Genomic DNA, 22,219 nt, shown 5'->3' with positions numbered 1-22,219 from the left:
TTAGCAAAAGAAAAAAAAGACACATTGCCTATCACTTTTACGGATTTCTAAAAATCTCACAGTTCCTGAAAGGTGAAAACTCCGGAATGCTGCTGAGTGAGCAGAGCTTGAAGGGATGTTTAGGATTAGCTGTTTTGTCCTCCCTGGGATGACCTAGCTGCTTCACGGCTCATAACGAAGGCTAACATGCTAAAAAGAAGCAACACGGCTTTCATGTATTTTTTTTGTGATTAACCCAGAAGATATTTCTGACAAACAGCTGTCATCACGTAGAGGCTTCTGGGAAATGGGTGGTCTTGATCCACAACATCCTCCGCAGCATCAGCGGTAGCTCCATCTGCAGCTCAGGCTCAGAACAATCTGGATGCTCTTCCTCACTCACTCACTCACTCACTCACTCACTCACTCACTCACTCACTCACTCACTCACTCACTCACTCAGCCTTTATTTATAAAGCACCTTACAGGCATGAGCATGCCACCAAGGTGCTGTACAACAATAGAATAAAACAATTAAACAGATAGCGCCACAGACATAATTAAAACCACAAATGAGAATTACAAAATATAAAACATTAACAGTTGCTAACCCACAGAATGAAAAGCCAGATCATAAAAGTAGGTTTTCAGCCTCATTTTAAAAACTGAGCCCCTAATAGTTAGGGGCAGTGCGTTCCACAGTTTCGGACCAGCAACTTCAACCTGGCCTTAGGAGCCAGAGCGGAGTGACCGGGCCGGAGCATATGGCTGCAGCAACTCCGCCAAATAGGCTGGAGCCACACCACTCAGCGCCTTAAACACCATTAAAAGAAGTTTAAAACCAATTCTAAAATCAACAGCAGCCTAAATGGGTGTGACGTGTTCATGCTTCCTTTTGTTGTCCAAGAATCTAGCTGCAGCATTCTGGACAAGCTGCAGCCGTTTACAGTCCCCTTACTTACACCACATAGAACGGAATTACAATAGTCGAGTCGCGAGGTAATAAAAGCATGAACTACAGTCTCAAGGTCGCGTCTAGATAAACACGGCTTTACTTTAGCCAAACGTCTTAAATGAGAACATGAAGAGGATACTACAGTACCCACATGAGCATCCATGCAGAATGCACCGTCCATCTTCACGCCAAGGCTGACTGCTGAAGCACCCAGATAGGAGTTCAGTTCACCGCAGTCTACGTTTGAAAAATCAACATGTCCACTCGGACCAAACAACAGTGCCTCTGTTTTTTTCCCCACTGAGACACAGGAAGTTTTCTGCCAACCATATCTTAATTTCTGCCAGACAATCCAAAAAATTTTTTATCGTGTGATCACCGGCGCCATCTATAGGCAAGTACAACTGGCAGTAATCGGCATAGAGATGGAATTCAATTCCAAACTTTCGTAAAATGTCAAACAATGGGAGAATATAAATTGAAAACAGCAAGGGTCCCAGTATTGAACCCTGCGGTATCCCCCATGGCAGATGTGAGAAGCCCGATGAGAAGCCACCCATCCTCACACAAACCATCCTGTCACGTAAATATGATCTAAAGCAATTTAGGGCTTGCCCAGAAATTCCCACATAATGTTCAAGGCGATGGAGCAACACTTCGTGGTCGACGGTATTTAAAAAATAAATAAATAAATAAATAAACCTCAAAGCTACATCCACAAGATGAAACAGGCTCTTCTTTCTCTCCCTGAATCTCTGTGGCTGAATGACCATAAAAGAAACACGGTGACCAACAGGGTGTACTCTAACAGGCCTGCGTGCTCCGCTGCTCGGTCCGGATCAATAAACCTATAAAGCAGGAGAGAGAGAGGGCACCTACGAGGCCGAGCAGCCTATCAGCAGCCGGACGTGTCCTTATTCCCCTGGTCCAGCCCGGCGCTCCTGTCAGCGCTGTAATATGTTTCTGACCTTGAGTCTGCACTGGAAGGATCAGAGAGTAGCAGCCAGCCTGAGCCACACTATTACAGAAAGTTCTCCTCTGAAGCGCCGTGTTTGTATTCACAAGTGTTTCGATGCTATACGTGCAGAAAATCCTGCTAAGGGATGCTCGGACCACCAGCTCCTGGTGAAGATAAATCCTAACTAACGCATCTTTTGTTAAAATTTGAAAAAAATGCAACACTCTGGCGCTCATGAATCAGACTTCCCGATTATTAAATAAAATACTTTAGAGCAGCGTCACAGCTAGAATTATATCTCAGTTCTATTTTCACACAATAGACTCTGAGCTTCAGTTATGTCTAGGAGTTCCCCTCTTTATAGCGCTTAAATAATCCATCATGAGGTCTTTACTGCAGGACGGCTCTCTCGGTCTCCGTTAGAACCGATCTGACCAGATTTATAGGCGCTCTCGTCGTTCCAGCTGGGACTCTTGTATCTTTGTTAGGCACCAAATCTTTCCAGCTGAATCCAGACTAATGACCATCAACCACAGAGCAGCATCAGCCTGACACGACAGGGCGGGGCTTCGTCGGTGCAGCAAAGAGGTTTAAACCTGCAGGTGATTAATGTGCAGATTTAGGACATGTCTCTGATTTCTGGTCTTCTGATAAAGGATCTTCAGTCTTCACTGTGACCCCGAATAAGTTCACTGAACTCAAAATGTACGAGGAAACTGATTTCCTAATAATGCTGAAGTTAACTTATGGCCTGTATTTGATATAGCGCCTTCTAGAGTCCTGGAAACCCCCAAGGCGCTTTACATCACAATCAGTCATTCACCCATTCACACACACATTCACACCCTGGTGGGGATGAGCTGCGATGTAGCCACAGCTGCCCTGGGGCGCACTGACAGAGGCGAGGCTGCCGAGCACTGGCGCCACCGGTCCCTCCGACCACCACCAGCAGGCATTGTGGGTTAAGTGTCTTGCCCAAGGACACAACGACAGCGACAGACTGAGCGGGGCTCGAACCTGCAACCTTCTGATTACGGGGCGAGCGCTTAACTCCTGTGCCACCGTCGCCCAAAACTTATCCAAAAACTATAAGTTTACCATAACTTTAAAAATACGACCTGAATAAAATTAAAGCACTTAACTACATCCAACCTATAACTTAGCACTTAAGCAACTTACAAAGTTTAATTTCACTAAACTTGCATATTTTATTTTATTTGAACTTTATTACGTTTTTACTAACTTAAATATTATAACTTATATGAACTCTAAATGGACCTATTAAACCCTAACCCAGATAAGTTGAATTTACTTAGGAACGACAATTTGGCAGGCTGGTGAAGGCAGTATACCACATCATAAATGCTAACAGCCAATAAAAGTGGATCACTCAAAGTCAAGTCAAGAGCATCTGGTGTGAAAAACCACAGTATTAATAACAATGGGCCGGCAAAACAGCACAGCATTACTTTGACTAACCTGCACTTCTGGAGCCAACATGATGCAAACAGTAACACTAAATTTGCAAAATTGAATGAAATAATAACGAGAACATCAATCCTCCACAATAAACATGCATAAACACTACAAAATAGAGCAAAATAACTGAAAACATGACTACCCACAATGCACCGCACCCACCAGTTGTTTATTGTTCCTAAAATCCACCAAAATTGCTAGTTCATGGTTGTTTTTCCCATAAATCCACAAATATTTTAAAAATTGTACAAGTCTGTTTATCAGACACACTTTAGGGTTGACGTAAAGATGAATGGAATAATATAGAAACATAAAATAATAAATCAATATTTTATTACTCGTTAGAGTGAAGTTGTTCTTTATTGATTAATTTATGCTTACTTAAAGGGACTTTACGGAGTTTTGAATTTTTTATGCTTGCGATTGCCCTTTCAGGCCAAAACGGCAGCTTCAATAGTAGGCTCGTGCACGAGGCGCGCATGCTGTACGTGCACACTCCTTAACGAAAATAACAGCTGAGACAGTCCCTTGTGTGTGTGTGTGTGTGTGTGTGTGTGTGTGTGTGTGTGTGTGTGTGTGTGTGTGTGGCCCGGAGGACAGAGGACAGGAGAACACGCAGCTAATTAATTAAATAATGTGGTTCTGTAGCTTTCTCTTCAGCACAGCCGACAAAGGTTTATGATGGGTCAGTCCTCCTGCATGCTCAGATCATTCCCTTCCCTTGCTTGAAAAATTGTTCCAAAATGAAAGTTGAACCCACATCTTTTTTATCTGTGAATTCAATGCCGTTCAGCGAGTCTCAAATAAAAATTTGGGCATCTTACCGTAAAAAAAAATATACCATTAATGTAAAAAAGAAACTCTAAATAAACTATGTTCACATCCAGAATCAAACCCAGGTCTTCTGCATGTAAGTCCAGGCTGTACTGTGAGACCTCTTCAAATGGTCCAGAACGCAGCGGCGCGTCTGGTCTTCAATCAGCCAAAAAGAGCACACGTCACCCCTCTGTTCATTGAGCTCCACTGGCTACCGCTAGCAGCACGCATCAAATTCAAACTGCTAACGCTAGCATACAAGGTCCGAGATGGTACGGCTCCCATCTACCTGAATCCTCTTGCAAAGGCTTACGTCTCGGCCCGGCCGCTCCGGTCATCACAGGATGGTCGGCTAGCAGTGCCTACACCACGCTCAGGACAATCCAGACTCTTCTCATGCATCGTTCCACAAATGTGGAATGACCTACCAAGCACTACCAGAACAGGAGCTTCCTTTTCAATTTTCAAGAAACTCCTGAAGACCCTGCTCTTCAGAGAGCATCTTCTAAACTAGCACCCTCCCTGCACCCGTCCCCCCTCTCTACTGTCCACTCCTTGTTCCCTCCTCTCCATGACTGATGTCAATGTTGTTGTTGTTATTGCTGTTGTTAGCCTCAAGGGCAACATGCCGATTATCACTTGTAAGTCGCTTAGGACAAAAGCGTCTGCTAAATAAATAAACATAAATATAAAGATAAGTCCGACAACTTATTAGGCGAGCCAACACACCAGTGATGTCACTTGTATCTGTACCACTTAAGAACGGTTCGGAGGGCGATGCCTGAGCGTGAACGCGCATGAAGCAGCCTGCTCGACCCGAGCATCTCTCTTTTTCTGTGATTTTACAGAAAAACAGGCAATCACAGTAAAAATGCCAGGGCTCATTCTACAGGACCAGGGCATTGCAGGAGAATGTATGAAGAAGACGTTTATTATTTCTATACATGTTTTGGCTGTCAAACTTCCATAATGTCCCTTTAAAAAAGAAATAGTTCAGATTAATTAAAACAATTGAGTTCAAATGTACTTAAAACAAGGAAAAGGTTTAACTAACTCAACACATTTGAGTTCTAAAAACACATTTTTTATATTATGAGTTTCATCTACTCTGTATATTTGATTATTTTGAACTTTTGGCTTTACAGTCTTTGAAGAGGAAGTGAGGAGCAGTTTAATAGCAGCCTCTGTGCAAACAGATGAAAACCAGAAAACGCTGACATGTGTTTAAACGATTAGTTTGATCAGGAAGAGATCAGAAAAACATCTACAACTAAAACCACAGCCGCCACCAGATGCATCCTGCTTGTTTTTAGTTTTAGTCTCAGTGACACATGCACTGAATGCAGATGAAAAATAATTAAATTTAAGTTTTAAAATGTTGGGAGTGTTTGGACGAAGACATGATCACATCCAATTTGCATTTTCTTGATGTCATTTTATTACCTTAACATAAATATTAATGGAACTTGATATTATGTTGTCCTTGCACGGAAATATGCTAAAATTAAACATTTCATTAAAACATTTGGTGGTGTGGGAGTTAAAATGTGAAGGAACCTTGTTGACACGAGCATTAGTTATAATTAATAATCAAACAGTTTGGGGCTTTGGGTGTAAAACGGTCAAAAATCTGTTTTGATTGGGCGTGATTTGACTTTAAGACGTTAGAAACAAGTTGTTTGTCCTGTGTGTCTCTGTGTTGCCCTGTGATGAACTGGCAACCTGTCCAGTGTGTAGCCTGGAGACGGGGGCCAGCCCCCCCGGGACCTTGCGTGGACAAGCGGGCGAGGAAAATGGATGGATGGACATTAGAAACAATTTCACCACATCACTGCTGCCTTCTGAGATGCAGGTAGTAACGTTTGTATCATCAATTAATTTAATTCCTAAACATTTCTTCTTTTCCATTTGGAAACCAGAACTGAAATGAACTGAGTTCTGGTGGTTTGGGTTTTTCCTGAGGCCGACTAAGTCACTGGAGAAAACACCAGAGCCGGATTTGATACTTGCAGGGAGCTGTTGATCGTTCCACGCACTAAGTGCAGGTCACGGGGGGACCGTGCGTTCTCGGTGTTGGCGCCTGCACTTTGGAACCAGTTGCCTTTGGTGGTGCGCCAGTCACCCTCACTGGGGGTTTTTAAGACTCGCCTTAAGACCCGTTTTTTTGTCAAGGCTTTTCAGGATTAGCAAATTTTACCCGGTTTCGACGCCCCGGCCTCTTAATCTTTCTCTGGATTTTATTTTTTTGCTTTTACTCTCCTCTTTTAATTGATTTTATGTTGGTTTTATGATTGTTATATTTTATTCTGATGGTTTTATGTTTTTATTGTTTTGTGTTCAGCACCTCGGGCGTCTGCACTGATCGCAGAAGGGGCTTTATAGATAAATGAATGAAATGAAATGAAATGAATGAACATGAACAGAAGATAGGAAATGTTACCAAACCCGGTGAAATTACATGCAGGGTAGTGTTTTGTGAAACACATAAAAAGCTGCAAAAATCACTTGAAAAGGCAAAGAAAGGTGCTGCAGCGGCTCGACAAAGGAGGTTTGTAAATGCGTCACGTTGAATGTTGGAGATTCTGAAGCGTGCAGCTCATTCCACACTCTGCATAGAAGGTGGAATTAATAAATAAATTAATAAATATCTTAAGTTATCATTATTTGTTGCTGCTGCTGTTGTTCCCCATGGCGACGTTTCTGCATCAGGTCTTGTTAAAGGCACACTTTGCAGATTTGCTTGCTTTTAGAACTAGCAACACCTTCATCTAACAGCTGAAACGTCTCCTCAGCGTTCATTAGTGTCTGTAGGAATGATTCATCACTAAATGTGACAGTCATGATCTAAGACATGCAGGAAACAGACTGGAAGCACACTCCAGCTCCCTCCACCAGCAGGGAGCGGCCCGGCAACTCTGAAGTGGCAATCGCGTCTTCTGGTTACAGAGGGCAGCAGGTTCTAACCCCGGTTTCACACTGCAAGCATCAGCGTAACGGAACGGCAGAGAAGCGGCACGGCTTCAAATAGAATCCAATTACAGTCTACGGTATGGAGTGTTTCGAACCAGCGGTGACGCGGCAATTTTCAGGCGCGTCCCAGGAGCGGCACGCCGCTCCGCGCCGCTAAAGATTGGATCGAGTTCTATTTTTTTCGCGAACCGCTTCTGGGACACGTCAATTTCCGCATTTCACATAGTGCGAGACAGGAAACCACACGGTTTCAGTGTAAAATCCCCGTTTATTTTCAAAATAAAATGCAACGTTGCGATGTTATGTATAACTTACGTCAGCACGTGTGACCGAACGTCTTTGTTTACCACCAGTTTCTTTCGAGAAGTGCAGCGGCGTGATTCCTCGCGGGGGTTGTGATCTCTCGATGAGGAAGGTGTCGGAAGTCTCGAGGGATTTTAGAATCTCGTGGGTACAGCGAGGCACAGCGAGGAAGCCGTGCCGCGGCCAAGACTCTCCCGGTGTGAAAAGGACCGCTTTGCAGTTCCCGAGTGAGCCGCTCCGCTGCCGTTCCGTTCCGCTGATGCTTGCAGCGTGAATCCGGGGTGAAACCGCGGTCAGCGTCCTTTCATTAACCCCGTGAAGGGTCTTTTTAGCTCAGATAGGCTCAAGAAAATGATTTAAAAATGAGAAAAATACCTGGAACTCCACCCGTCCTCTCCTGTGTGACACTTTTCCTCCTCTCTGTGGGGTTGTGTGTTTGGGAGAGCAGACAGCAAGCGTGCTTGGTTTTGTTACACTGATATTACGTTTGTGTCCATCTGTTTTGTGATGATCCCACCAAGCTGCATGTGAGGAAAAACTAGACGTCCAGCTCCACATTTCTTAAAAGGGAAGCCAGAAGTGTCTCGTTGACAGATGATGCCATTTTGTGTTTTTGGAGCCAGAACCTGAGCCGTCAGGATGTGTGGCTGACAGTCCCACCCACTCACCAGTACGTGCAATTTATGAGCATCAGACGCCTGAAAACGGCTACGTTCATCTAAAACACGAACAACACAACCGCATGGATAATAAACCACAGCATCAGGAGATAGAAACCTGAACCAATCAGTAGCTGAGCTGCATCTCTTATCATGTTTTCTTGGCTTTTGTTTAGAGGGTGTGGGCGGGACTTACAACGTATACCGCAGCCGACCACCGGGGGGCGTTTTGTCTCTTCTGGCTTCAACAGCGATGTCTAGTTTCTCTGTGTGGAAGGACGAAGCACAGATATACATCAAAGACGGATCATGTGACCAGAACTAAAACAGGCTCATCCCTCTCATTTAATCAGAGGGAAATTTTTGTCGGAGAAATTCTTTTTTTTTGGTCTCTTCCTTCTTTAGAAGGAGCTCCGTTTCTGGCTGGAACGCCGTTATCTTCCCGACTCGCGTCCCAGCCTTCGCCCTCATTACTGCTGCTCTCATCCTGCGTCTGTACTTTCTATTAAACTGCTTGTGACCATTAAGTCCGCTCGTCTCATTACTGTAATTCTGATTCACCTGCCATCTCCGCCAGCTCTCCGTCTCATTAGGGAAGTCTTCTGGCCGAGGCGGTGAACGCAGCAGCAGCAACAAATTAGCCGGGGTAGAAATGCCGTCGATGACACGCGGGGCGATGGAAACCGTATTAGTGTGTCGTAATGATAAGAAGACAGAGTGCTTGCAAACGTGAGTGTGTGAGGTGTGTTTGGTGGTGCAGGAACAGGATGAAGGAAGCAGCTGCATTCAGGTGGGCTCCGGCCCATTTCAGTGTGTGTGTGTGAGTGTGTGTGTGTGTGTGTGTGTGTGTGTGTGTGTGTGTGTGTGTGTGTGTGTGTGTGTGTGTGAGCTATCGTTTCCTAATGGGCCCTTTGCTTATCCTAGTTGCTTCAAACAATTCAGCTGCAGCGAGAAACTAATGTGGCCATTAAAGCTGCATTAGTTTCAGTCCGTCTGAAACACAAACACACACTAATTGCGAGCTATTTCCAAAGATTTCTTGTGTTATGAGTTTGCGTCGGAGTCATTACCGAGGTCACTCTCGGGCCGCCGGCGTACATCAAGCTGATGTTCGGCGTTAACTGTTGGATTCATCTTTTAAATCTCTACTCCGGCTCTTCACTGGAAAGAAAACATCAATGTCGGGCTCTAGCGGATGCTCACCCGCGTTCCTCGCTGCACCCCGCCGTTCGTTTTTCATGTGAAGAGAACAATCACAGCAGGTGAAGTGCTGGACTGACTTTCACACCCTGCTGTGGGTGAAATCCGCCATCATTTAGCTCATTCTGGAGACTCTAGCCGGTTTTGGGACCGGTGGAGGATTTGGGAAGGTTTGTTTCTGCGGTCGTATCCGTTAACGGTCGGAATGTTGCACGCGTTCTCCGAGGAACGAAGTGAAGTTGCAAAACTTTAGGAACATTTTTTTTCATTTCCTCTCGGGTTTCTTTGCAGCCTGCTGCCTCTCTGTCCCACTTCTTTCAGGTTTTTAATTACATTTCTCTCTTCTGTCACCTCATCACTGCTCTTTCAGGGACTTTCCAGCCATCTTCATCCCTTTTTATGCCCCGTTCTTCATCCCCACAGAGGAGCTCAGCATCCTTCTCTCTGGGAGAGGCATGGGAGATGACTTTGGCCCACTTCCTGAAGTGTTTTGCCACAGTTATAAAGAAGATCCTTTGAGACTGAAGTGGGGAGACTAAATGGGTGACTGCAGGAAATTGTCGGGAATTCTAAGAGCATTTTCTGCTCGTGAACCGTCAGCACCTCTGTAAAAAATGATGCCGGCAGCCCCCGCTCCAACTCGTCAGCCGGACTCCCACTCGGCTCTATCCACCGTCCGGAACGTTCTGGTCCTGTGACGGAGTACGACCGGGCCAGGGCTCGGTCCCAGAGCAGAAACTTTCCCATCCTGGGTTCTTAAATTGAAAGATGCATGAGCTCGGTGGTGAATTTAAAGTGGAATTAAACTGTAAAAAAGAATCAAATCTCTCAGGAAACGTTGTGGTTTGATCATGAATTCAGAATAAAAATCGACCAGATTCGGAAAATCAAACTAATTCCTTACTTTATTCCCAGATTGCCGACTAATTGGGCCCCAGCTCCAGGATTAGGATGTGGAACGATTGTGAGCATGGTGCACAGAGAACCACCTGGTCCTGAACACCTGAGAGTCTCAACAGCTGATCAGGGACTTTGGAAGGAGGAAATCGTCCTAAGATGCCTTCAGACTTCTGGTTCCTGGAGGTCCAACTTCAGGATAACCAGTTTGATCAACAAGCTCCTCCCACAAGCACCCCAAGTGTCTCACTTGGGAACACGATGGCCCACTGGTCCTGGAAGTGTTTCTCCAGCAGGATCGTGGTCCACAGCGTCATCAGGAGCTTCCTGGTTCCCCCTCACACCTCGGACTTCAGGAAGATGGTTCAGAACCAGAAAAAGAAGATCCAAACGTTTCTGTTCCAGCAGAATGAGGCCAGTAAGGGATTGGGACTTAATTTGGGACCGATTAATGAGAGCCGCTGCTCCAAATGAACAAAAACATGCAAACAGAACATTTGTTGGTGCGAAAATGAAAAATATAACCGGAACAATCCTGAGGGACGTTTTATAGCCTTCATTATAAATTTCATTTGCCTTTGTTCTGCCTGTTTTTGTTGACAGCTGATCATTTTCTCCACACCATGAAAAAACAAACTGTGGCTGATTTAACAGAAAATCGTTACAAGTCTGAATCCCGGAGACAGTTCTGTTTGCTTCAAATCAAATCAAATCTAATCTAATCCAGCTGCCTGATACGTTTGTTCATAAATCAGAGGCAAAGTATTCCAACAAGTAAGTCTAAACTGGCAGCAGCAAAAATATTTATCAAAAAAATAAACTTTTGGAGATGATAGTAAATGTAATATTTTTTTCATTTTTGAGGTTTCTGATGTTTGTTTCCTTCTTAAGACTTTTCATAAACTTTATGACTGAAGCCATCCTCCGGGTCTCAGAAACGCTGACTCAGCACCAAGATAATCCAAAGTATAAGACTGGTTCACATCAAACTCAACAGCAATAAAACAGAAATGTTACTTGTTGGCACTAAATCTTTACTATCCAAAATCCACAGCTTTACACTTCCTGTCGACAACTCCTTAGTCCCCCCCTCCCCTCAGGTCAAGAGTCTGGGTGTCATCCTCGACTCCTCACTATCCTTCCAGTCCCACATAAACAATATTACCCGGTCTGCCTGCTTCCATCTACGCAACATTAACCACCTACGCCCCTCCCTCACTACTCACTCGGTCGCCATCCTTGTCCACAGCCTCATCACTTCCCGTATTGACTACTGCAACGCTCTTCTCTTCGGTCTTCCTCACAAATCCCTCCGTAAACTCAAACTTCTCCAGAACTCGGCAGCCCGCATCACTACCAGAACTCCCTCCTTCCACCACATCACCCCTGTTCTTCAGCAGCTCCACTGGCTCCCAGTCACTTCCAGAATCCAATTCAAAGTTCTGCTGTATACATTCAAAGCCATCCATAACCTAGCTCCCTCGTACCTTTCAGACCTCCTCCTCCATCCACCTCTCTGTCCCACCTGTCCGTCTGGTCACTATGGGGAGCAGGGCCTTCAGTCGCTCTGCTCCCCAGCTCTGGAACTCTCCCTCCTGACCTCCGTAACATTGACTCCCGCCGCTATCTTTAAAACCAGACTCAAAACCCACCTGTTCCGTCTAGCATTCCAATAATTACTCTGGTTGTTTTATGCTGTTCTGTCTTTTATTGTTGTGTATTTTATCTCTGTCTGTAAAGTGTCCTTGAATGTTGAGAAAGGCACTGTTGAAATAAAATGTATTATTATTATTACAGAAACTGGTTCTACAACTAAAGTGTCTCACCTCCGTGCGCCTTCCTTCTTCTGTAAAACGTGACAAAGTCCTAAAGTTGCACATGACTCCGAGGTGACCTGGTTTCCATCCCTGCTGTGGCCTTTAAGGGCCGATAAGACCCAGAAAGGAGGAAAAACCTGGAAGGATTCATCAGAAAAATGCACCGTCGGCATCTCTGAACTTGCATAAAGTTGCACACGACAGAAGGAAGTGGAGCTCGTCTCAGTCGGTCTCTGGAGGACGGAGAAAGTCGTGTGATCTGAACTGAGAGTGGGGGAACTGGATCGAGTTTTCCTGCACCTTCCTTCGCTCTGTGCTCGGAAAATTCACACAAGAGATGGAAGAGACACCCGACAAGAACACATGAGCTAAAACGTTCCCACGCCAAAGCTTTTAGCCTCCGCTAGAAAACAAGCACGAGATATTCATCCTGACATAATTATTTTCTACATTTAATGGAATAAAATGAAAACTCAATTATTGCTAAAATCTTCTGATTCTTCAGGGATGTTCAGAATCTGTAATGAAGTCATTAAAGGTCCAAACAAACTGCTGTTGGGATCAAACCATCAAAGGCATTAACTCCGTTTTAATACCAGAGGTAGAGTTTAGACCCGGACTTCCCGTGTTAGAAATAAAACGATGTTAAAGAATCGACGGTTTCCTTTTGCTCTGGAGGAACCAGGACATCCGTCTGCTCCGGCGGAGTGAAGCAGCAGCGAGTCAGACGCTCAGCTGAGACTAAAACTGTCTCACGGTAGACTACAGCATTTACACAGCGGTAAACGGTAAACCACCCGTAATTAGATAGCATCTTCTCAGGGTTCTACAACCCCCCAAGGCGCTTCACAACACAATCAGTCATGCACACGTTCACACGCTGGTGGGGATGAGCTACGATGTGGCGAGGCTGCCGGTCCCTCCAACCACCCCCAGCAGGCAAGGAGGGTTAGGGTCTTGCCCAAGGACACAACAGCAGCATTTTCTGGTGGGAGTCGGCATCAAACCTGCAACCTTCTGATTACTGGACAACCTGCTCTACCTCTCACACCACTAGGGATGGGTACCTCTAACATTTGAATCGATCCGGTACTAATTCCCGGTACCTAGGGATTGATACCGGTACTTAACGGTACCAATTTTAGATACTTTTGAGTGTTTAATATTTGAATTCTCTTTTATAATTAAATACATATTTTTCTCAATATATAACCATATTTGATAAATATCACGATAAATAACATACAACTGTTTGTATTTTAACATCGTCCTTGTAGTTTTATAAGCTGATAATTAAACTGAAGCAAACGTCTTTACTGTGAACTAAATTTACTGTGTGTCTTCATTCCTTTTGCCGTCCTTTTTCTTTGATTTTTCCTACTGGGAATTAGAATTTCCGAGGAGAAAGCGAACGCACCATTAGCTGATAACAGTGGTGGCAATGGAAGCTAACATATCAAGCTAACGTTATCTTAAACAGTTTATTTAGCTGCTGGAGCAGATTAAAACGATGATGCCTCACACTTAGATCGTTGTCACTGGTTTCATCTTCACCCAATCACCCGTCGCATTTAGTAAAGTGAAACCAATCTTTAGAGCGCGTTCATGTTCTTCTAGTCGGAAATTCGGAGTTCCGAGGGGAAAGCGAACGCACCATTAGCGAAACGGAAGCTAACATATCAAGCTAACGTTATCTTAAACATTTTATTTACCTACCGGAGCAGATTAAAATGAGGATGTCTCACTTAGATCGTTGTCGCTGGTTTCATCATCACCCAGTTACCCATCACATTTAGTGAAGTGGACCCAAGCTTTAGCGTGCGTTCTTTCTACCATGCTGCTCTGTTTACAACTCGCTCGCAGCGACCAACGACATAACGCTCTTGCGCATGCGCAGCTGTCTAGGCAAGTTCTCGTTATGAAGGACGGGTACTGAAACGAGGCACCGTTTCAAATGACGTGAATCGGTGCTCAGTCGGTACTGTGGAATTCGGTCGGTACCTTAAAAAGTACCGAATTCGGTACCCATCGCTACTGAAGACCTTTATCTATTTAAATCAATCGTTTATTGAAGTAGCGCTTAACACTACCCAGAGGGTGACCAACCTGCTCAACATTTAAAAGATGCTCGAGGATGCTTTCGTGTAACCCTTTTAGAGGATCAGTCAGCCCAACACACTCTCACACCCGGAGCGTAGCGAGAGGACGCTGGGTGAGCAAGCGTGAGGACGTGTTGGTTAGCCACTAACACGTAGTGGTGGGACAAGGTGTTGAGTATAGTTCTCCAGAGGCTCAGCCCACTTTGAGTGAGGTCACCTGCAGGTTGGATTACCTTAGCTCAAGGCACGGAGAACGGATTCTGTCCAGCATGTTTTAGCTGTTTCCCTGATGCAGTGCACCTACCCAACAGGTGATTAACAGGCTGAACACTGAATGGGACAACCTGCGGGACCGGAGCCCTACATCACTGGGCTTTCTCTGTTTTAGGAAATAACCAAAGCACCTCTTTAGGTGGGAGGGGTTTGATGACATCAGCACAGCAGTAGGAACTCTTCAATGTTCGTAAAAAAAAATGGTGGAAAAGATGAAAGTGATTCTTCCGGATCTCAAAACATAAAGGAGTTAAACTGAGACCCTCCTCTGTTTAGAGAAGACGAGAGTTGTGTTTACCTGGGAGCACTGGGACACCCACGTGGCAGCCATCTTGAATCAGGTTAAAAAAGAGCTGAGCAGGAGGAACATCAATGAGACAAAAAGAAAAATGACCTCTAGAGGTCATAAAGTGTTGCTGAGGGATGGACGGGTGTTTAAGCTGAGTGGATACAGGTGAACACTGAGGAGGAAACGTGGCAGATACACTTTCCTGCCATCAGACAACTCATAAATCCACCTCTTTCAAACCTCTTCAGCTGCTTCTCCTGCAGAGAAATCCTCTGACCTTCAGCCCGCCGGCAGATTAAACCGCTGATCCAGTAGCAGCAGAGAGCTTCAAACGAGCTGCACAGCGACTGTTTCCAAACACGCTCGTCCACTCCTCTGCATGAATGAAACAGGAGCGGCATTACAACCTCCCATGCTCTCTCTAACCTCTCCACCGGCTACACATCAGCTCCTGCCTCCACGGCCAAACGACACGGAAACGTCTGGCCCACGTCAACGTGAAGCACTTCACTCCTGAAGAGCCTCACGTGAGACCCTCCACAAATCCTCTCACCTCTAGCCTAAAATCACGCCAGCACGCAGCTCTGCAGCGCTTGTCAACCTCGCTGCAGCCTGGCAGCAGGAGCAGGACTCAGCAGAGATAAGCTGAAGAGGACGACCTCTCTTCATCCTCTCCTCCTCCTCCTCCTCCTCATCTGTCTTCTCTGTAACACCGGAGCTTTGACTCAGCCTCTTTAGCTGCATGCAACCATCTGATGTGCTCCCAGAAGCAGAGATGGATTCAAACATACGTTCAGACGATCCCTCATTAATGCAGATCCTTAAAACTTGAACTTCCGTTGATAAATTTGTCTTTTTCATCACCAACTGTGAGTCCATCGTTTTTAAATGCACACGTGTGACGCCGGAAGCGTTGCTGTAATCCTAACACGAACATCTACACATACAGGAACCTCCTGCTGCTCTCGACTAGCAGCTCGGATCTCACCGGAAACCGATTAGACCAAACATTCATGAGATCTCTACGGGTGCGGCCTCGCACTTCACGAGAAATGTAGACATCTTTCAAAATTTGTTGAGTTGTTTTGGGCATCTGATAAAAACCTGAAATAGTTCTCAATTTAGTTTGTGTCAATAAGAAATTCAACACCTTTGGGAGGATTGTTAAAACCTTTTAAAGATGCATTTGACATATCTTCTGCCTCGCCTCTGTAACGCGATGAAGGAGCTATTGCTCCAGGTTATTTATCCTCTAACCACAGCTCCCTCTGACACAGCGCCAGAGTGCATGAAACAGCCTCAAGGTCATGCATTCGCTTCTAAACTGTTTACTTTCCAGCAATGACGACAGAAGATGAAGACTCTTTTCTTTTATCAGATCAAAGAACTCTATTTTCAATAAAGCTAATCAAAACAACTGTTAGTCAATGATACAACGTGACCGATCTGTGAAATCACAATATTATGATTAATATGTTTTTAATAAATAATGACTTATTCTTGTCACTAGACACGCTGATACACTAAAGTAAATAATCACATGACACATTGCTGTTGCTGATCCAATCAGAACCTTCCTAGTCTGAAGCGTGGCGAGTCTCTGTGGTGTTTATAAATCTGTCAGCTTTGATTCGTCCAGAATCAAAAACATCCAGATTAATAAAACGGTTCCAACGCCATCTTAAGTTCAGTTCTCAAGTTCACCGCATGTTAAGTGAAGTACAGACAGGCCATCTGTACTTGTCTTTTCAAGCTGAGAACCATCAAGCTGGTAAAAATCTGTTGTTACCAACCAACAACGGTTCCTTTCAGAATAAAAGCTGAACTCGCTGACCCAAGGAGGGTCTCTTTTTGACACTGTGAACCACCTGTCGCTTTTTACCTGGAGACTATCCAAGGACTAGTTTGTCGTGCTGTGACGCTGTACCATTGTCTCTAGTACCGGAAGGAAGGTCCGTGGACCTGGCATCCGGATCTGTAAGGAGCTCTCACTGAGGGTATGTGGATGCGACACAAATGGCGTCTCATGTGTTTATGACCACGGGTCTCAAACTCTGATCAGTTAGGAGCAAAACATCATCTCCCACTCAGACTTTGCTTCTCCGGATGCGAGGGTTCTGAATTAAACATCATTCACCTCACACTTCATTCAAACAGAACATCCATCATTAGAAAGTTAGTCTTGTTAAATTGTTTAAAGTTATTTAGTAATAAATTTCCTTAAACGTTTGAAAGTCTCTCTCTATTCGCTTGTCTCTCAGTTAATACAAAGTGTTATTTAAAGTCCCTGCAATAAAAAGATCCAATCTTCTGATTTAAATAACCCGGTGTCCATGAGATGGGATTCAAACTAGATATGGATCTTTAATGTCTTACGGTCCTTAATTACATGTAATTGTAATCCATTACACCTCTGTCAGCGAGCCCAGGGCCGCTGCCGCTACACCGTAGCTCATCCCCACCAGTGTGTGAATGGGTGAATGACATATTGTGTTGTAAAGCACCTTGGGGGGTTCTAGGATCTAGAAGGCACTATATGAAATACAGGCCATTTACCATTTAAAATGAAAATTTGCATGATCGTTGTCGGTGTCCCATGGCTCTTTTGCTGGTGTTTGTTTTTCATTTATTTTATGGAGGCGCCCCCCTTTACTTAGCGGTGCTCCTGGATAGGGTTAGGGACTTGTGGAGACCGGGCTTGGTCACCCTGCACTCTAAAAACCTCAACTACAGTTTTGTCATTATAACACATATTTCTAAGTTAAGTGAGCATTTTTTTTTCTAAAATAGTTTAACTGAATTAAAATGTTAAGTTCACAAATTAGTTGTCCATTTAAACTCAATTTTTCAGTTGAGACAACTTTAGGTAATGAGTGGTGCATCCAGAGAAGCAACTAAGGGCCCCACACATGGTAAACTTTGTTGAAGTATTGGAAATCATGTAATTTATCCATGAGAATACAATGAATACTTACATTTATATCTTTGCATTCGTATATATTTGTGTTTTTATGTGTTTGTAAACATTTTAGTTTAACATGCCAATCTGGTGCCATTAATGTTAAACTGACTGTGTAAAGTAATCTAATAAACATTAATTCATCTTAAAAAAAAGTCATGTTTCAAACATTGGCAGAAATTTGTTTTTAATATATCTTAGTAACATTAACTAAAGTACTTCAAAGTTTTTGAAAGTTTTTGTAACTTACACTCATACCAATTTTTAACTTCTTACTTTTAAAAAATAAAGCATAAATGTATTTTAATGATAAATGTGTTATTTCTTAGAGTTAAACTTTGTATAATTTTACTCATTTTCTTAATGATGTGAATCTGCACCTAAAATAATTATCTTCTCACAAAACGCTCTCAAAACATTTGATTTTTGTATAGCTTTATGTGTATTTGTATAATTAATCCCCCTTAATGATTGTTAACATAAATGTATTCCACTGAATTGCATATTTTGTTTGTTTTAACGTTGTTTAATCTATTCGTACTTTGTTACATTATGGTTTTGAAATAAATCAATAAAAAACAACGGAAACAGTTTCGTTTTAGAGAGAAACGAAATGCGATTCAGACGCCCGATCGATAGGTGGCAGACAGTTCGAGAAATTCAAGAATTTAGAGACAGTCGTCATTTCCGGAAGCCGGGTTAGCGCGGTACTGAGCCGGAGCGGAATTTGGACGAGACGCACAGCACCGTTGGTCTGAACGTTCTGTATGTATGCTGTTTGATCAGGTAAGCCTCTTTATGATATAAACGTTATTTTGCTGGTTGCCGCTCAAATGCCTTAAGTATTTAAACACATTGGTATATTGATAGAATTGGACTTTCGTACTGGTCGAGGCCAAGCTAGCAAAGGCTAATTCTTGTGTAAGTGAAAGTGTGTGCTTGCTCTGGCATTCTACCATCTAAGTCTACTCTATTTTTTTTTGACTGGGAAATGCTTTTATTTGATTTATTTAGTCCCCAGCGTCCAACTTCATTGGTATTTATCCTCATATCTTTCGTTTTATGTCGCCATCTGTCGAGATTAACCGTTGTGCGCGCTCATTTTCCTAGTGGATGGCGCCACACGTTTTTTGTGGAACACGGACATAAAAGTGTCTAGAGCCCTTTTCAGATAGACATTCTGGAACATTTGTGGACAATTCAATCCGGTTTTTAAGAGGAACTGTGTTTTCAGACACGCCACTTTTGTACCGGAACTTGTCCTTTCGGCTGCGTTCACACAGCAGGGAAAAGTTCCAGATGTCTGACGGCGGCGGGGGGTGGGGGTGGGGGGAGAGAGAATCGGACTCATGTTAAGAAGAAGAAGAAAATATCATTTCTATAGCGCCTCTCAAGATAAAAATCACGAGGCGCTTAAGCATAATTCTGCGCACGAAGACGCATAAGAGACCTGGATGATGAAGCTCAATGGTTAAAGGAATCACTGAAGCGGTGTGAAGCGCTCTGTCGCGCGTCTAGACGGTATCTTTGTCAGAATCATCAGTATTCTTGTTCATTCTTCAGCTAAGGTGTCTTTCTTGTGCAGAAAACTCATGTCATGGTACATTGAACATTGCAGATGCTATGAAGTATCTGAAACAACTGACATTGAAATTCTTGAGGAAGAAGATCTTAATGATATCCATCCTCTTACGTCTTATGTTATTCAGGGAAAAGCTGTTGTCTCCCTGAAGAAGTTCCTCCTCCACCTTTAAGGTAATAATAATAATAGGGAACAAAAATGTAGTAATTGATTGTTTGAGACGGTGAAATGGTGAAATGCTAATTGACTTATATTTGTTTAATGGCTTTCAGAGAAATTCACTTGTGCACACATTACCCACGAAATGTTATATTGTTTGTATTAAAGCAGAGTTACATGACCAGTTGTCGTCTATTGAGCATAACTCTTTACTGGTACTCCTCTTGCAAACCTTCATGAATTTTTTGTGACGTATTTTGTTATAATTTACTTTTTTTTTTCTTCTTTTTTTTTGCGTTGCAGATCATGCTGTTTCGTGTCATTGTGTCACCAGACAACATCAGAAGGGTGGATATTTCGGAGAGCCTGTGTTCAGTAGAACATTTAAAGAACATTCTTCAAGAATGCCTTGAACTTGCAGGTGATATTTTGATTCAGTTTGAGGATCCTGATTTTGGGAATGAACTGTGCAATTTAACAGACATTAAAGAACTTCCTAAAGACAAAGCAGTACTGAAGATTTTGTATCAAGGAGCAATCCAACAAAGAGATGAATCTGCATCCTCAATTTCTTCCACGCCATCTTTAAATGACTTAGCTCCATCAACCAGCAGAAGTCGGAGTTCAACCCTACATCTTACACAGCGAGACAGTGGAATGGAAAATACTTTTTCCATGAGGAGGAAGGAAATAGTGGGAAAACAACCCTTTGTCTCTGATGTGATGAATCGATGGCTTGCGCTGTTCTTTGAAGAACAGGTTTGCATTTTCCAGTGTGTTGTATTTGATATTTTGAAGGAGCACTATGTAAGAATTCTACTGTCTAATAATCACAAAACAGTTTAGTGCCTTAATCATGGTGGAAACAGATTTCCTTTAAAGCCAGCTGGAAGGTTGTCAGACCTTTTCTTTCAAAACAAAAAGGGAGATGTAGTAAATATTTAGTAGAAGTTTGTAATGTTGCTGTGCCTCTGCAGCGTTAGCTCGCCAGAACAGACATTTGTAATTTAGTACAGTCAAAAGCTACAAAGTTTTTTTTTTTTAACAAAAGCAAGGAGTGACCCAGAAGCAGGCTAGAGGCTAACGTTGAGGTAACAATGCTAATAGTGTATAATAAGCAACTGTTATGCTCTAAAAATATTTCAAGCTACTTTTTAAATGACAGACAACTGGATATTACAGTGAAATGTGTGTGAAATTAATCAGTTAATCAGTCAAAGTTTATTAGCGCACTGAGTCCAGAGTAAAAACAAAAATAATTCAATTATGGCATTTTACTTCCTTTAATGAGTCATTCATTAAAGCCAGCTAACAGCAAGAAGAAGGAAAAACAACACTTTAATGCTGGATAAATATTACAGTAAATGCTCTACACCGTAAAACACCCAAGCGTGGTAACACCTGATATAATAATGTACGTCTATTATTTAAAATCTGGTGCTGATTTGTAACAGCCATGAAATTCAGAACAACAATGAGATAGTTAAAAATTTGCTTAGAAAAAAGTCGTGCAGTAACCACATTTTACCACTAGATGTTTGTCTTATGCTATTCTTACATAATGCACCTTTAATTATGTTTTCTGTTTAAGTGCAAAAATTGTGGTACATTTAGCATATTTTATGTGATAATGATTTAATGAGCACTATTACCTCAAAGATATGTGCTGAGTTTTTTCGAGTTACCCGGGTGGAGCTGATGAAGACCTTCTTGTCATCTCTGGATGAACACTCTGCACAACTCATAAAGCTGTACAGATCGCGCTCTGGAAAACTTGACAAGGAGCTCAAGAACCTTCTAGATATATTTGATGAGAAGGTAAAGATGTCTATGAACTGTTATTTCTGATAAACATACTGTTTACTAACTGAGATTTTTCTAATTACTAATTTAATTTTCTCATGTAACTGTCTTTCAGACGACCGATGTACTTGAATACAGAAAGTCTACAGCTCTTCGAGGTCTGCCTCTATATTTGAAGGAACAGTCTGATGGGTTTCTAAAAACGTGTCTGGTAAGGTATAGTGCTATTGCTGTTTAGATATCCTTAAGAAAAGTCTAAGTCACTGTCTTGTCTATGTTCATGACCATTTACATTAGGAGATTCTCACTGAAGTCATCAAAACTATAAATGAACACATGTGGAGTTATGTACTTAACCAAAAAAGTGCAAAAACTAAAAAAAAACATGTTTTATAATTTATTTTCTTTAAAATAGCCATCCTTTGCTCTGATTACTGCTTGGCAAACTCTTGGCATTCTCTTGATGAGCTTCAAGAGGTAGTCCTTCAACACAGTTGGAAAACCATTTCAGCAATGGGTCATCTTTTCAGGTTTCTTTGTTTTCCTCCACAGCACCTAGATTACCACATAGTGCACCAGTAAAATGTGTTCAGACTGCAGTGCACACATTTAACGAAGCTTCGAATAAGTAAATAAATAATCAAGGAATTTAACGAAAGGAATCATTTGAAGATTCGTTTCAGCCCTATTCTTGGCATCAAAATGTGTCTTTAAAATTCACTGACATATGTGAAATCCATGGCACAAAACAAGCGGCATTAGAAAAAGCATTTTTAGTCCTGTTGACTTGCATTCATTTTTTCATTCTTCTGGTGAGCCATGATGTGTAAATGACTTAAGCCTAATTTATACTTTTTCGTCTGCGTCGGGACAGATGCATGCAATGCCATTATGCGTCCTTTTGAGGGCTCTCCAGCTCACAAGGACAAAGTTGAGCACTGTTTTTCTAAACATCCGTCTGACAAGACAGAACGCAAGCTTGTGATTGGTCAGGTCACCACTGTCGTCATTAGCGCCGTCAT

At 42.9% G+C, this 22,219-nt stretch overlaps 2 protein-coding genes across 2 annotated transcripts in view; one reads left to right on the top strand and one right to left on the bottom strand.

The window, feature by feature from the left end:
• Nucleotides 1–22,219, bottom strand: part of si:cabz01090165.1 (leucine-rich repeat and fibronectin type III domain-containing protein 1-like protein) — a gene marked incomplete in the record, with an annotated part of 417,649 nt that overhangs the window by 143,076 nt on the left and 252,354 nt on the right.
• Nucleotides 18,935–21,317, top strand: LOC129163975 (uncharacterized). Its single transcript, XM_070543682.1, has 3 exons — nt 18,935–19,408; nt 19,698–20,153; nt 21,054–21,317. Exons 2-3 carry the CDS (start codon nt 19,701–19,703, stop codon nt 21,240–21,242), a joined length of 642 nt encoding a protein of 213 aa, XP_070399783.1. The 5' UTR covers nt 18,935–19,408; nt 19,698–19,700; the 3' UTR covers nt 21,243–21,317.

The sequence above is a fragment of the Nothobranchius furzeri genome, chromosome 13 (genome assembly GCF_043380555.1).
Source record: "Nothobranchius furzeri strain GRZ-AD chromosome 13, NfurGRZ-RIMD1, whole genome shotgun sequence".
Classification (NCBI taxonomy): Eukaryota; Metazoa; Chordata; class Actinopteri; order Cyprinodontiformes; family Nothobranchiidae; genus Nothobranchius; species Nothobranchius furzeri.
The sequence above is the reverse complement of the archived record's forward strand: the minus strand, read 5'-3'. Positions and strand labels throughout refer to the sequence as shown.

What these genes read in the sequence shown, in the direction of transcription:
- LOC129163975 (XM_070543682.1), top strand. Translation starts at nt 19,701, where the DNA reads ATGCTGTTTCGTGTCATTGTGTCACCAGACAACATCAGAAGGGTGGAT. An exon ending in CGCTGTTCTTTGAAGAACAG is followed by an intron (nt 20,154 to 21,053) that starts GTTTGCATTTTC and finishes ATTACCTCAAAG; the next exon opens with ATATGTGCTGAGTTTTTTCG.